The sequence below is a fragment of the Cricetulus griseus genome, chromosome 3 (genome assembly GCF_003668045.3).
Source record: "Cricetulus griseus strain 17A/GY chromosome 3, alternate assembly CriGri-PICRH-1.0, whole genome shotgun sequence".
NCBI classification, from domain to species: Eukaryota; Metazoa; Chordata; class Mammalia; order Rodentia; family Cricetidae; genus Cricetulus; species Cricetulus griseus.
Window position 1 is genome coordinate 222,248,547 of NC_048596.1, and position 16,406 is coordinate 222,264,952.

The 16,406-nt window shown below is 43.8% G+C and overlaps 1 protein-coding gene across 5 annotated transcripts in view; it reads right to left on the bottom strand.

Annotated features, from left to right (window-relative positions):
- The window catches only part of Optn (optineurin), a 43,027-nt gene extending 28,411 nt beyond the window's left edge, over positions 1-14,616 (bottom strand). For 2 of the 5 annotated variants that reach the window (XM_035442830.1, XM_027405188.2), the window contains exons 1-3: positions 14,455-14,616; positions 5,226-5,402; positions 4,047-4,249 (exon numbers count right to left, since the gene is read on the bottom strand). In XM_035442830.1, coding sequence (XP_035298721.1) covers positions 4,047-4,249; positions 5,226-5,391 — 369 coding nt within the window. In that variant the 5' untranslated portion in view covers positions 5,392-5,402; positions 14,455-14,616. The remainder of the gene's footprint in view (positions 1-4,046; positions 4,250-5,225; positions 5,403-14,454) is intronic. The other 3 variants (XM_035442829.1, XM_027405186.2, XM_027405187.2) reach the window with 3 other exon arrangements.
- Between the last annotated feature and the right edge of the window lie 1,790 nt (positions 14,617-16,406).

Here is a 16,406-nt window from a genome sequence, read left to right on the forward strand (position 1 = left end):
GATATACATGGAAGCAGAATGTTATATACATAATAAATAAATAAAATCCTTTAAAAAAACTCAAAGATTAAGAAAATGTTAAACTTTAGCCTATATAGAATCAATAATACCCATGAATTAGTATTGCACATACATGAAATATATGTCACATGTGTGTTGAGTTCACCGTGTTGTAATGACCACATATGACAGCAATGGGGGAACAAGCCTGTTCAGATGCTTTCACTCATCTGCATTCACTGATCAAGACGGGTGTGGTCCTCAGCGGACCCTTTGAAATCCCAACCTCAGTCTTCTTGGGTCAGAAGGAAAATGTGACACCACATAGTCCATAGATCTTCCAGGCCTCCCTGGTTCCCTCCTCAGGAAACCTCTATACTTGATGTACAAGCTATCATGCTTCATGCCCCTTTCCTAACTTTAAGTACCTCTCTAATTATAGTTTAACTCTTAAACCTGTTTTTTATCGTCATTTGATCATTACTGGGGATTGGACCCAGGATAATGTCTATGCTAGGCAAGTGCTCTACACTGAGCTACACCCCAGCCCTATTTCTGTGTATGTGTATGGTGTGTGCATGTGTACACATGTGTGCAGGTGCACTTGCCCAAGCAGGTGGGTGTGGAGGCCAGAGGCTATGTCAGGATATCTTTCTCAATTACTTCCCCACCTTATTTTTAATTTTATTTTAACCTTATTATCTTGAAACACTGTCTCACTGAACCTGGCCCTCACAATTGCAGCTAGACTGACTAGCCAGGGAGCTGCCCCCACCCCACCCCTCTATCCAGTATTGGGTTACAAACTCACATTGCCACACCTATTTTTCTTTTGTTTTTTATTATTGTTTGTTTATTTAAGACAAAGCCTTGCTAAGTAGTCCAGGATAGACTGGAACTCATTATGTAGCCCAGGCTGGACTCCAACTTGGGGCAATCTTCCTGAATCTGTGGTCCTAGAATGGATGTTTAGATAGTAAACTTAAAAAACAAACAGAAAACCCAGTGCTCCATCCTTGGAAGGGTTTAAGTATGATGTTTGGAAGGAATGGATGATAGGTGTCACCCAGATGTCACCTGGGGCCTTGGAGGACCAGTTGAGATCAGTGTGCTCTGGTTTGTCCTTTGTTAGGTATCTCTGACATGCATTCTCAGGGGTGCATGTGTTTCACAGGACTTTTGGGTTAACCAAAATGTGACCATACCCTCTTTAACCATGGCAGCCCTGCAGTCAGTGTCCCATATCACAACATGGTACTCCTAAGTCATTTTTCAAAAGCAAACTGTAAAGGGAATCACCACTACTTTAAAGGATAACAAGGCCAAAAAGTAAGCATTCCAAGATACATTTGTAAAGTCTAATTTTATATCAAGGATATAAACTAAGAACTAACCAGTGGATGGCTGTAGGCAGAGGTCCACCTACCATTTTTTAAAAATATTTATTTATTATGTATACAGTGTTTTGTCTGTATGTCAGAAGAAGGCACCAGATCTCATCACAGATGATGTGGGCCACCATATGGGTGCTGGGAATTGAACTCAGGACTTCTGGAAGAGCAGTCAGTGTTCCTAACCTCTGAGCCATCTCTCCAGCACCCCACCTACCATTTTAATGAATAGTAAACTTAATTTTTTTGTTGTTTTTTGTTTTTTAAGACAGGGTTTCTCTGCAGCTTTGGAGGCTGTCCTGGAGCTCATGCTGTAGACCAGGCTGGCCTCAAATTCACAGAGATTTGCCTGCCTCTGCCTCCCAAGGGCTGGGATTAAAGGCGTGTGCCACCAACGCCCAGCCCCAAATTTTTTAAAAAGATTTATTTACTATGTATATAGCACTCTGTCTACATGTGTGCCTGCAGGCCAGAAGAGGCTACAAGATTCCACTACAGATGGTTGTAAGCCACCATGTGGTTGCTGGGAATTGAACTCAGGACCTTTGAAAGAGCAGTCAGTGCTCCTAACCACTGAGCAATCTCTCCGGCCCCCAAAATTTTTGTTTTTTAAGTTTACTATGAAACATTGATTTATAATCTGAATTGATGGGGGAGATCCTTCTGTGTATATGTTTGTCTTATTGGTTGATAAGTAAACTACTGTTGGCCAATAGGAAAGCAAGATAGGTGGGACTAGGAGTCAAGGAGGATTCTGGGAAATGTAGTAGAGATCCAGGCAGGAAGTGACATAGCAGGCAGACTCAGAATATAAGCAGGAAACTGCTCTCTTTCTCTTCCTCTTTCCCCTTCTCTCTTCTCTACAGAGCCACCATGTGATCCTGGGAAGAGGATGCCAGCAGAAGGCATCCTTGATAAGTCTTATAAAATATATATATTTGTGATAATTAAGACTGAGCTGGCATATAAGAAATCCTAGTCAATTGGCCAGCAGCATTGTAAACTAATATAGGACTCTGTGTGTTATTCTGGGCGCCCACATGGCGGCGAGGCTCGGGCAGATGGAGTAAAGACTTATATGTTACACTGAATGTTTTCAGTTTAGTTATTTTGGGACAGAAAGTCTCATACTACTCACCCTGGCCTGGAACTCACCTTGTAGTCCAGGTTGGCTTTGAGCTCTCCAGCCACCTGCTCAGTCCCTACATAGCTAGGATTACACAGTTAGCCACCATGCCTAGCTCATAATTATCTTTTGACTATATTGTATGAGATCTTATAAATGTCTGCTTTGTTTGTGATATATATATATATATATATATATATATATATGAGATGTATGTATATATACATACACACACATATATATATGCACACACATATATAATGTATGTATGTATGTATGTATGTATGTATGTATGTATGTATGTATGTATGTTCCTGCAGGTATGTGCATGAAAGTGTGAAGGTGAACATGCATGTAGGTGTGTATATGGAGGCCAGGGATAGACCTAGATCACTCTGCATCTTTTTTTTGAGACAAGGTCTCTCACTGAACCTGGAGCTCATTGATCTGGCTGGCCGGCCAGTGAGTTTCAGGGATGTGACTGTCTTGGCCCCAGTACTGAATTTCAGACGCGCACCTCCAGTTCTGTATTTTACATGGGTGTTGGAGATCAGGTCCTCATGTTTGCAAGGCAGGCACTTCACAGATTGAGCCATCTCTGCAGCTCTGTCCTTATAAATATCCCTCCCCAAAAGAGATTATGTACAGGCCAGTCAGTGTTTCCAGCAAAACCACACTGCTTCCAAGACCCTGCAAAACACCTGTGCAGCCTGAACCACAAAAGTTTTGATCAAACAATCCAGACCAGTAAGATTCTCCTGCTGTTGTGAAACAGTTCCTTCCAGACAGAGACATTCCTTCATGTAGGAATATAAACAGGAAGATGAACAATTTAAAATAGCTTCAGGAAGTCCTTGAAACTGACCAGATCTCTCCCTGACAGAAGAAGCTGGGCAGTGGTGGCCTTTAATCCCAGCACTCAGGAGGCAGAGGCAGGTAGATGTCTGTGAGTTCAAGGTCAGCTTGGGCTACAGAGTGAGTTCCAGGACAGCCAAAGCTACACAGAGAAACCCTGTCTCCAAGGAAAAACAAAACAAAACAGAGTAAGCATAAAAGCTGAGAGTCCTTCTTTGATGGAAGGAAGCTGAGCTATAAAGACAATGAGAGGAGAGAAATTTAAAGACAAGACTCTGAGACCACACCAGCTATCTGGAAGAAGAAGAAACCAGCCCAGCTGCCTAGAAGAGGTTAGACCAGAGTCACTTGGAAAGGACACTCTCCAACTGGTTGAGCTGCCCACAGGCTGTGCAGTATTCTCCAGGTTTCTTAGCTTTTGTGAGCTGTCACCCATGCTAGGGTGGGCCTTGGTGATGTAGCTGCTTTTATTTCTGCTCCTGTGAGTAGTCGCTCACCCATACTCCTGTAAGTAACCCTAATAAAACTCATTGGCTCACGAAGTTGAACTTTGGTGGTATCCGTACTTTTGTCTGTCATGGGGTTTCTATCTGGATTAAGTAGATGTATATATTGTATCTTCCCAGGAAAAGTTATGTCACACAAGAAAATAAAACCACGGATCACATACTCACTTCAAATGGCCTTTCTGACTTCTCTCTTAGTTTTCCAAGCTCCACCTTCAGTTTCTCATTTTCATAACTCAAGGTCATCAGGAGCTTCTTAGCTTCTTTGTTCTGTGTGTCAAACAACTGTCGTTCTTCCTTCTGCTTCTCTGCCCAGGCTGAAAGCTCCTCATATCTCCCTTTCATGGCTTGATTGTTTAGCTTCATGGCTTCTGTTTGAGGTTTAGAGAGAGGAGTCACCCACCAGGGAATGGATGTGAGTTCATGAACCAGCTCTCCCCTCTGGCTATTTCAATGCTTTGGGGCTCTGGGTCTAAACATGACCCAGTGGCCTGGGATGGTTGCATCAGCAGGGAAAAGACTACATCGATGTCAGCAGAGTTTGCTCACAAACTAGAACAGCATTACTAGTCCGTAAAGGTCACAAGAAAGGCCAGGCATGGCGGCTCCTAACTGTACTCCCAGCACTGGGAGTCAAAAGGTAGGATGATGAGGAGTTCAAGGTCAGTCTCAGGCACATAGTGAGCAGGAGGCCATACTTGGCTACACAAGACACTGTCTCAAAACAACAAAATCCTCCAAATAGAATTGATTTGGGATATAACTTCCTGTTAATGACCAGAAGTCTGGAAGACTCGGGGAGGCCCTATCATTCTTTGATTATAATGTTTAATTAGCCATGGCTTGAGATAGCAGAATATAAACAAAGTTTCACTATGTATGTAGCCCAGGGTGGCCAAGAACTTGCTATCTAGCATATGACAGCATCTCCCTGCTGCCTCTTCTGTTTTGGAGCCCTGCACCATCATGCCTAGCTCAGAATGCTTTCTCCTGACAAAATTTACACCTAACTGTAACCATTTGTCTTTTAAATGGGCTAAATGTCATTAGACTATTTTCAGAGATGGAATACTTTGGTTTGGTTTTGTATAGTGGTGAGGATCCATCCTAGAGCTTTACACATGCTGGGCAAGCTCTTTATTACTGATTTACACTCTCAGCCCCTAAACAGAGTACTTTTTGTCTGATGTGTAAAAGTATATAAACAGAAAGCCTTGCAGCACTACTCAAAGTCTTGCTGTGCAGTTTCTCCCCCTAGGGATCCGGCAGAGACAGGACCTCACTTACAATCCTTCTGCAGAAGGGACTGTTTCCTGAGTGGCAAATCCAGATGACAGCCCTGCTCACCTTTCAGCTGGTGGTTCTCAACCAGGAGTTCCTTCATTTGCTGCAGCATCTCCTCAGGAGTGAATGTGTCCAGGCTGGGGTGAACCTTATTAGGGGGTTCATTTCCTGGGGTCTCACAGAGGCTGTCACCCTTCTCAGTCAGGCAGCTCGGAGGTTGATGGGACATGGTAACAGGTCCTATAGAAAAGCCACAAGCTAAAAATATAGCTGTCGCCAGTCTGCCACAGGCCTTGGAAAGGCCCACAAATAGCAGTAGTATTTCCAAGGTTGCTGGCTTTCCCTCCAGTTGCATCATGAAGGCTTTCCCTTTAAACATCCAGCTGCATGGCCCACCTTCATGGGACCATGTGTAGAAAGGGGTGGAAATGGAAATGAGATTCAAGTGTAGAAAGTGATAATGATTAGAATAATATCTGTAGCTGGGCGTTGGTGGCAAATGCCTTAAATCCCAGCACTTGTGAGGCAGAGGCAGGTGGATCCCTGTGAGTTCGAGGCCAACCTGGTCTACAGAATGAGTTCCAGGACAGGCTCCAAAGCAATACAGAGAAACCCTGTATTGAAAAACAAAGCAGAGAGAGAGAGAGAATAATATCTGTAGCCTTGGTGAAGGATCACTACATACAACCCTTGAAATCTTTTAAGTTCAAATCTCCTTATTTTGAGTGAATTGTATAGCTCCGGAATTAGGTTTCAATAAAGCTATTAAAATCTTCATTTATATACTTATTGAAAGCTATTAAAATCTCTATATTTTATATTTATTGAAACCTAATTAAACCCTGCATATTTTATATTTATTAAAAGCTATTAAAATTTACATATTTTATCTTTGATAAAAAGGAATGAAAGATAATGTTTATTTTTGGCAATTCTTAGACTTAGTATGTGCTGAAACTCTACCAGACATGTCCTACTCTTTCTTTTTGTTTGGTTTTTTGAGACAGAGATTCTCTGTGTAACAGTCCTGGCTGTCCTGGAATTCACTCTGTAGACCAAGCTGGCCTTGAACTCACAGAGATCCACCTGCCTCTGCCTCCCAAGTGCTGGGATTAAAGGAGTGTGCCACCAATGCCTGGTGACATCCCTACTCATGATCTTTCAGGTGAGGAAGCAGGTGTAATAGCTCACCTAAGGTCAGAAGTGGCATGTGGCAAGGCTGAGGTGAAGATACCATCTTTTAAATACAAGGAATGTACACGAAGTTTCTTTTAAATTGAGGCTTTGATATGATATTTATCAGTGCATACACACCAAACACTAAAGCTGCTTGATACCTACTGCATATCCTGAAAACACTTCTATGTCTACGGCTTTATTTCATAGCTGTGTCAATGAGCACACATAAATAAGAGTAACTGACAATTCCACCTCTCTATTACCTACCACTCAGGTAAACAGACATCTTTCTAATGACTGGCTACACACACATTCCAGGCAAAAAGGTTCCATCTTCATGCTTCATGAACATGAGATATTCCCATCATAAAATGATACAAAGTAGAGGAAACACACATACACTGCCTTATTCTACAAGGGCAAATGACTGAAGTCCAGAGAGATGACCGGAAAAAAAAATATCATTTCTTGGGCCTGGAGAGTATTTAAAAGCACTCGACCCTCTTTGGCTCCCAGCACCCATGTCGGATGGCTTACAATTGCCTGCAACTCCAGCTCTAGGGGATCTGATGTCCTCTTCTGGCCTCCATAAACACACATATACACATGCTATATACTCACACAGACACACATACACATAAATTTTAAAAAAACTTAAAATTTTACCTCTAAGAATTATAAGATAAATTTAAATCCATCTACGCAACCAACGGCATCAAATGATAATGCTTGACCTACATCTATGGTTATGGTAAGGCAGCAGCCACTGGTGCCACAGAAAGCCCTGGGATGCAGAAGGCACATGTAGGCACATGTTGGTGAGCACTCGATTCCTGCACCTCTGGATAGGAATCGAATCTAGAGGCTCAGGCATGTTAGGCAAGTCCTCTACCACCGAGCTACAGCCTCAGTGCCCAATCTTATTTCTAACTGGAGGCAAAGGCATTGCTCTTAGACTGCCATCTAGCTCCTCATGATTAAGGTGCCTGTGTGGCTCCATGAGTTGTATTTCATTGTACATGACATCAGTTGCTCTTCTGACAGGCAGGAGAACCACCCTCTCTGCCATGTAGGATGCATGCTTAATACCCACAAATGAAAATAAGACCAGATGCACAGAAAGAGGGCTGCCCATAGGAGGCAGGATCTTGGGGGCTCTGTGGGTTCTCTAAAATCAAGAGTCTGGTGCACTGCTTCTAGTCTGAAGGACTTGTAGGTAAATCATAGTGCTAACACTGATGGGGAGGGCAGGCTGACTGTGTTACTTAAAGCATCTGCTCGGAAGAAACGCATCCCAGGAAGTAAACAAGAAGGACGGCAATTTCACAGAGGGAAAACACGGACAAAGCATTGCTCACTTACAAGCCTCTTGCATAGAAACGGCTTTTACCTAACTGAATTGGTTTAAGATGCCTTCCCCGTACCCTTCCTGGGTAGAGCCCAGGTTTTTGATTTTCCACACAACTCATTTTTGCAACTGAGTATGACAGTGCACATCGATTCACTGCTTTAGGATGCTGAGGCAGGAGGATCACACATTTCAAACCATTGTGGGATATTTGGTGAAAACCTGTCCCTGTAAAACCAACCAAAAGATCTGAGGAGATAGTCTGGGGATCAAATGCTCACTGTGCAAGCTCCAGGTTTGGATCCCCAAGCCAGAAAGGCATGGTGGCCTTCTGTAATGCCAGCATTTGGGAGGCAGAGATGGGATCCTGGGAGCAAACTGGACAGCTAGACTAGTTGGAATTTGTGAGTTCCAGATTCAGTGAAGGGATCTTGCCTCAATAAATAAACTAGAGAAGAATCAAGGAAGATGCCTGCTGCCAACTTCAGATATAGTACCAACCTCAGACATGGTGAACATGCATATACATACACATAGAAGAGAAAAAAATCAATTAATATTTTCATTTCTGAAATATTGATGTTGGTGATAACATGTCATTAAAATGGAATTTTTTGAGCATCAGTAAATTTTCCTGAGGTATTTAATTTGCAAAAGCCATAGAAACACTTGGCAGACTTGTGTGTTGGGAAGTGACTGCCAGGAATAGAACCCAGGGTCTCATGGATGCTAGCAAGCACTCTGTGAGCTATACCTATTCCAACATACTCTTTTGATTTTGTTTTTATCTTTGCCTTTTGAGACAGTCTTATTTTATAGCCCAGGTTTGCCTGGGACTCATTATGTAGAGCAGATTGCCCTTGAATTCATGGTGATCCTCATGCCTCCACATGCTGAGTGCTGAGATTACAAAGATGAGCCACTATGCCCATCTCAATAGATTTTTTAAAAAGTAATAAACAGACATCTAGAAAATGTGTTTAGTCCCATCTTAACACAAAAAACAAATGACCCAGAGACAGATATCCAGATATCGGTGTTCAACCTGAAGATCAGGGAAGCAAAGCAGCCAAGCTACCAGAGAGCTCTTACCTCTAAAAGGGCTGGGGTGTTCCTCAACGCTGCTGGAGAATGACTGCTCAATACTGACTGCCTGATCCTGTCTTATATACTTCCCTAATTCTGGGACTAAAGGTGTGTGATCCCAGGTGCTGAGATCAAAGGCGTGAGCTGTTTCTCTTTAGAACTGGATCAATCTTGTGTAGATCTGAGTAGCCTTGGACTCACGGAGATCTGTCTCTTAATCCTGAGTCCTAGGATTAAAGGTGTGTACCAGCACCTCCTAGCTTGTGGCTGCTGAGATTAAAGGTGTGTAACTTTGCTTTCTGAATCCTCAAGCAAGCTTTAATAAATCATAAATACTATATCACTACACCACTCTCCCCTGCTAACCCCACCATTATACTGACCATTCTCACAAACACATACTCACCTAGTCACATTGTTGTCAAATGGTGTTAGGAAAATTAATTCCATAATTCAAATGCTATGGTGAATAAGAAGCTAGCATAAACCGCAAATGTGAGCATCCAAATACTACCACTATTTTATTAAAAGCATTCTGAAGGAAGGGTGGAAGAGTCAAAGGACACTTTAGGATTGTTGGGTACTTTAAAGGTACTCAAAATATTGCTGGATTACCACTGTACAGTGGACATGTGAAGCATCTATGGTAGAATGTAGTGAGAGAATACTTAAATCTCAAAATCTTAAACATTTTATCCTATACATCTATGTATTAGTGTATGAGACTTACATACATAACACACACACACACACACACACACACACACACACAGAGAGAGAGAGAGAGAGAGAGAGAGAGAGAGAGAGAGAGAGCAAGCACACAATAGCACCAGTAAGCACAGTAGCACCAGTAAGCACAGGCACCAAGCTGTCTACGTGGAGGTCAGATGACATCTCATTTCCGTCTTCCCACTTCGCCATCTGGGTCCCAAGGATGGAAATTAGACCATTAAGCTTGGCAGCGAGAAACTTTACTTGCTAAACCAACTCACTGGTGCCTGAATGTCTAAGTCTTTAACTTCCTCTTGAACTACATTCAACCGAGCAAGCACAGAGATACATATCTTTTTATGTATTTTCAGAGATGACAAAACTGGAGAGAAGTATTTACTGGAAGGTTGCCTCTAACAGCAGGATTCCCCATAGAAACCCAACTGATCTGGGTTAATCAGTGCCATTTCTAGGCAAAGATATTTAGTAAGAAGGGGAAGGTGGTGCATACTTGGAACCCAGCACTTGGGAAGCTGAGGCAGGAGGAATGCCTTGAGTTTGAGGATAACCTGGGATACAGGGTGAGTTCCAGACCATCAAAGTTTACAGTGTGAGACAAAAGAAAAAGAAAAATAATTAGCACAAGACAAATAATCCAAAAAATTTTAGGCATGCATGATGGTGCAAGTCTATAATCCCATCACCAGGGAAGCTGAGGCAAAAGGGTTGCTAGAAGTTCTACGCCAGCCTGGGCTACCTAGCAAGCCCAGCTTCAAAGTAAAGAAAAAGATATTTAACAATGGGAGGACATAATAAGAAGCCTAGGATTTGTCAAGACTTCACAAGAAAGACTGGGAATTAGCAAGGTAGAAAGTCAGAGGTAAATCCCCAGCTCTATTCCCTAGATGTGCTCCCTGAGTCCCTAACCATGTACACTCTACTCTTTATTCTGAGGTCAAGTAATTATAGTAATGACCTGACCCTGAGACATGGGCATAAAGCTGATTCCTGAGTTGGCCTTAGACATAATCCACTCTGACTTCTTATTCAATACAAGAATGTCTGTGTGGTTTCCATGGTGCGTGGCTGCACACAGCTGGCTTAGAACACATGAGCCATGACCACTCCCTCATGCCCCCCAGCAGGCACTGTCTCTTCCATTACAGGATGGCCCTGACAGCCAGAAGGCAATGTGCCCATTGTTACCTGCCTTATGCCAACTTCCGGCCAATGGACACAGGATACAAAACAAGCCCAGTCCTTCTCCCTGGTGTAGAGGAGTCTTCAGATTTTTGGATGAAGTATTAACAGGTTCAGTACCTCCATGGGTAAATGAAGTCTTTTTTTATGTGTAGGTATGTGTTCATATGTGGGTATGTGCATTGGATCCAGAGGCTTTGGATTCCCTGGAGCTAGGGCTGCCTGCAGTGGGTACTGGGAACAGGACTCAGGTCCCCTGGGAGAGCAGAAAGTGTTCTTACTGCTGAGCCACCTCTTTAACCCGGTCAGTTATGTTTAAACAATGAAAACCAGTTTCCTGAAGAGCACCAATAGCTGCTCTAGCCTCCCAAGTGTATAGGACTACAGGTGTGCACCAGGCCCAGCCATGATTTCTTAAAAAATGAAGTCAAAATTGAAACTAAACATGGCTAAGGATGGGGAGCCCCAGCTCCCCATACAGCAGCCAGTGAAGTGACACGGGGTGAAGAGAGTGGTCTGCATGTCGCTAGATTTCCCTTAAGCTAGAGGCCAGTTAAGGTCCACTGTGTCTTCTATGTCAACAGATTGACTTCTACTGTTTTAGAATATAAGCTCTTCTCCTCCAAATAATTTGACCTTAAAACAAATGTTGGTTCAGCAAGTCAAGGCACATGTTGTCCAGTCTGATCACCCCAGTATGATCCCCAGAATCCACATGTTGGAAGGAAAAAGTGACTCTTACAAGCTGTCCTTAGTCTTCCTCACATATGCCATAGCATCTGTGCACTCACACCCATATTAACAGAATAAATATATAAATTAATTAAAGGGAGATTGATAGACTCCATGATCACATGATTAAATCTCCGTGGAAAAGGAAGGTGGGACACACACACACACACACACACACAGCCCTATCTTACTTTCTAGAGTACAAGAAGCCTTGATGTTGTTTCTAGGGAAGCTATTAGTAAGATTAATACACAGAAGACAGAAACAGACTTAACTTACTTTCGAAGGCAGGAACATGGCAATAAGGCTTTCTTCTTTCCATCCCCCCTTCTCCCAGATCTAATGGGGTCATCAAATCCAGTCACTTCTACCTCCAAAATGCTTTCAAAACTCTCATCTCTCCATCCCTAAAGACTTAAGCTTGGGCTTTAATTTTGTCCGTGAATGGCAATGTTTAACTTTCACCTATTTTGTCTCCTGCTGTGTCCCCAGTACTGTGGTGCATACAAGAAAAAAAAATTACCAGGTTTTTGCTGAATGAATTTTAATAGCATTTTTCTCTTTTCATTTCAATCCCGGTACAATTGAAGTTGAGTTATTTATTTTTATTTATTTTCAGGCTTACTTATCCATATACATCAATGTCACCTCCTGTCACCAAACCGCAATTACCACATTAAGGGGCTCATGATTTCATGCATTCTTGGCCTCTGTGTCCTTGCCTCTGCGATGTCCTCCCTAGGAAATGCCTGGCTCCCATTTGCTCTGGCACACGTTCATGGGGCAGTTTCAATGTCCAGCTCAAATATGACATTTTGTGGAGAAGTGGTTCTTCTTAGCACCTAAGAACCACTTGTATTTCCAGCTCCTTAGTTAGCCCTTTCAGCAATTTCTGCCAGTCTTACACCATCTACTTTCTCCCCATCTTTTTCTTAATAGAGAATGGCACACAGCAGCTTCTGAGTAAGTGTTCGCTGAAACAAGATAAAAACTCAGCCTAATGAGGGCTATTTAAGTTCAGCACCTGTAAAAAGCTTTCTGATGTGTAAGCACAGAGCCCATGTGTTAGTATTGTTATGAATTTCCTGCAGGTCTAGAGAGTTCACATTCAGATTCCTGAAGTCAACTTCTTAAAATTATTGTTAAAATCAGAACCGTTTTTCTCTATCACTGCAAAAGATCTGGATATTATTATATAACATATATTCTAGTAACTAGTTATCATACACATGCCAAAGCAGAATCAAGGAAAGCCTTAAGAAACTTAACTTTAAAAAAAAAGATGTGGGGAGGGGTGTTGGTGCATGCCTTTGATCTTAGCACTTGTAAAGCAAAAGCAAAACAGACCTCTGTGAGTTAAAGACCAGCTTGGTCTACAAAGTGAGTTTCAGGCCAGTCAAGTAGACATAGTGCGACCTTGTCTCAAAATGAAACCAAACCAAAAGATTTTAAGGGTTAGAAAGATGATTCAGTGGGTAAAGGCACATCCTGCCAAGCCTGACAACCTGAATGGGATTCATAGATCTCTCATAGACTGTTCTCTGGTGTCCAAAGAAACACCACGGCAAGCAGTTGCATACATCCATGAACACATAAGCACACACAAACATGCACATACAGAGAATTAATAAATATAATAAATTTAAAGAGTTTAATTTCTTTCCTTTGGAATTTTGATTTTTTCCAGAAAACCCAGAGAGCTCATTAATATGCTAAGTCTCTATAATAAAGAAGTCAGGAAAGCAGATTTGGAGATCAGTAGGGATATTTCATGGTCAGAAAAACTATGTGCTACTTAAATGAGGGAGTTCAGGAGGAGGATAATAACCAATTCCTTTCCATTTCATTTCAGTCTCACAAAATATAGACTCTTCTCTCTCCCTCCCCCCTCCCCTCATACACAGACACACACCCATAATATGCAATTTACAGGCCAGTTGTAAAAACTGTAGTTACTTTTTGTGGTTGCACACAAAAAAGTACTGCTCAAACCAGCTCAGTGTAAACAGATCAAACATGCACACAGTCCACAAAGAAACTTCATTTGCCCAATCAAATCCAAGGCAGTCTCTGGCAGTGGCCTCTGCTTGGTCCAGCTCTAACCCATTATCATCCCCGAGGCTATGGGGCTCCTCCAGCCTGCTTTGGGTAAAAGGGCAGCTTTGGAGATAGTTGTGAAAGCTCCAGTGGCCCAATACTACCTTGGGTTATTTTCTTGAGGCTCTCCCTAAGGTTTTCCATTTCAATCTTAAACAGCTCTGGCTTACATTCTTACATATAGGAGTCTGATAGTGGAGGTCGGGGGCTGGGTTTCATTTTCTCTGAGGCTTGTTTACTGCCTCCAATTTACACATTGCCTGTGGTAAAAACCATTCCTTTAAAGTTCTCAGTTTCATTAAATTCATTCTCATTCTCATATATTATTCTCTGTCTCTGTCTCTCTCCTTCCTCCCTCCCTCCCCACACAATACAAATATACATAGGTGTATATACATGCATGGATATAGCACCCTTTCCCAGACAGACATAACAGTTTGCATATCCTTCTGTAAGTCTGTCACTTTGGCAAGGGGTCTTTACTGTTCCGGGGCCACATCATTCGGAGTGCCTTCATTCCTTGCGACAGTACTTTTAACCACTTCCTCCTTATAATGAACCGACTGCTTACTTAATCGCTATCAACCTGGGACGTCACCTTCAAACCACCTCAGTGACCTGAACTGGAAGTTACCTGCGGCCAGCCAAGCCTGTGTTTTACCATGCTGGGGAAGAGGGGAGTCCTTTGGGGCGGCCGCCACCCCCATGTCCCCACTCACATCCCGGCTGCCCTTTCACACCAGGTCAGGATCCGCCTGGGCCTTGGAAGCCTTCCCAGAGAAGCCGTCCTACAAGAGGGCCGCCCCAGCCTCGTCACCCTCCCCGCGGCAGGCTCCGGGAGATGGCAACAGCAAGAATTGCGGCCAGGATGGAGTGGAGCCCGCCGGGGGGGGAAGTCGCCGCGCTCGGCCGGCGCCCGCCACCCCCAGCCCGGCTCACCGTCGGCTTAGATCTGCTCCTCCCGGGTCACTACTTCGTTGGCATCTTGTCCCAGGACCAGAGCCCTGAAGGCCGACGCCCGCCAGGGACCGGCCAGGGGGCGGCGACCGGGCAGCTGGACGGTGACGCGCGTCCTCGCGACCCGCCGGGCGCCGCTCAGCTGACCGCAGCGCGGGCTCCCGCCCTAGCCGGGGAATTTCCCAGACCACGCCCACCAGGGCAGCCCCTGAAAACCACGCCCCAACGCCCCGCCCCCTCGGCATCTCTTCCTGAGCCCAGCACTCTACCTCTGCGATCTGGTGCTAGTGAATTGGGAGAAAAACGAAGTGTCAGATACCTGGCGTTAACTACAGCAAAATATTAATATGACCAAATGGGCAGAGTCGGGCTTTCCTGTGCCTATAGAGAAAGATCAGAATCACAAGGGGTTTCTGAGCCCTTCAGAAGGGTCGCAGGCATCTTCAGATGAAGGCCTTCATCTTTCTGTCAGCTTCTTTGCCCACTCCTACCCAAGCGTTTGTTTAAAACTTACAATTAGCACACCCTCCCGCTGATCCCCTATCCTCTTTTGGAGGCTTTAATTAAAAACCAAAACAGAACATAAATGAAGAAAAGGAAGGGAGGAAGGAAAGAAGGAAGGAAGGGAGGGAGGGAGGAAAGGAAGGAAGGAAGGAAGGAAGGAAGGAAGGAAGGAAGGAAGGAAGGAAGGAAAGATAGCAAGCTTGTAAAATGTGCTTGAGTTCTTGTTTGCCCGGATCTGTTAACACACAGCTGCGTCAGATGACCCAAGCAGGTGAGATTGATGGGTTATTCTGGATGACACTCAGGAAGCAGTTTTAACTGTGATGGTGCTATACCATACTGGAGGATCCCTCTACAGAGACTGGAGAATGAAAAGCTAGAAAACAACAGAGAACTGCCCTGGTTTGCATTCCTGGTACCCGAGAAGGCATCAATCAGTAAGGTGGCATCGCAAGACACAGATGGCATTTGATCAGAAGGGTGAGCTCCCAGCAAAACGTTGCCTTGACAACCGGACCTCCAGGGAAAGGTAAGTAGATAGAAACTGGGGCAGGTTCCTGGGTGGCTCAGAAGAGAGCATGAGATCAGGTTTTGTGCTCAAAGTCAAAGCGATGTCACAACCAGGAAAGAAGTTTGTTTGCTGATGAAAGGATGCAGTGGTGATAAGAAACAGGTGGTTGTGATTGCATGGACACCTGTTCATCGGTTGGAAGGGAGGGTAGGGATCCTTATCAACACGAGGAAGAGACAGCCCAGCCCTGCCCGGTCTACTGCACAGACCAGATCACCTGCTGTCCTTTACAAGACCTAGTCCCAAATTAACCGGAGAGTCAGTCGGAGAAGGTCTGAGAAGTTGTATCAGGGGACACCTGTCATTTTTCTGATACTCTCTACAATCAACACAGAAGACTTCTATGACCTCTAGTTAAGTCTCTCCACCACCAATCAGCTATATTTTTGGAGGATATCAGCTGAGTGTCCTTTTATTCTATTGACTTCTGACACCCGTCAGGGAACCAATGCTGTGATTTAAAAATTTAGCACCAGAGAAAGACACCATGCCACCATGAGACAGAGCTTGAGTGGAGTATTTTTTTTTTGTTGTTGTTGTTGTTTTTTGAGACAGGGTTTCTCTGTATTGCTTTAGAGGTTGTCCTGGAACTCACTCTGTAGACCAGGCTGTTTTTTTTTATTTTAAATTTAGAAACAATTATTTTCCATATCAACCCCCCACCCATTGCCTCTCCCTCCCATCCTCCCATGCTCCCTACCAATCCCCAAACCAAGCCTGCCTGCTCCCCAAGGATAGTGAGGCCTTCCATAGGGGAATCATCAAAGTCTGTCACATCATTTGGGGGAAGGGCCTAGGCCCTCCTCTGTGTATCTGAGCTGAAATAGTATCCCTCCATAGGGAACAGGCTCTCAAACTG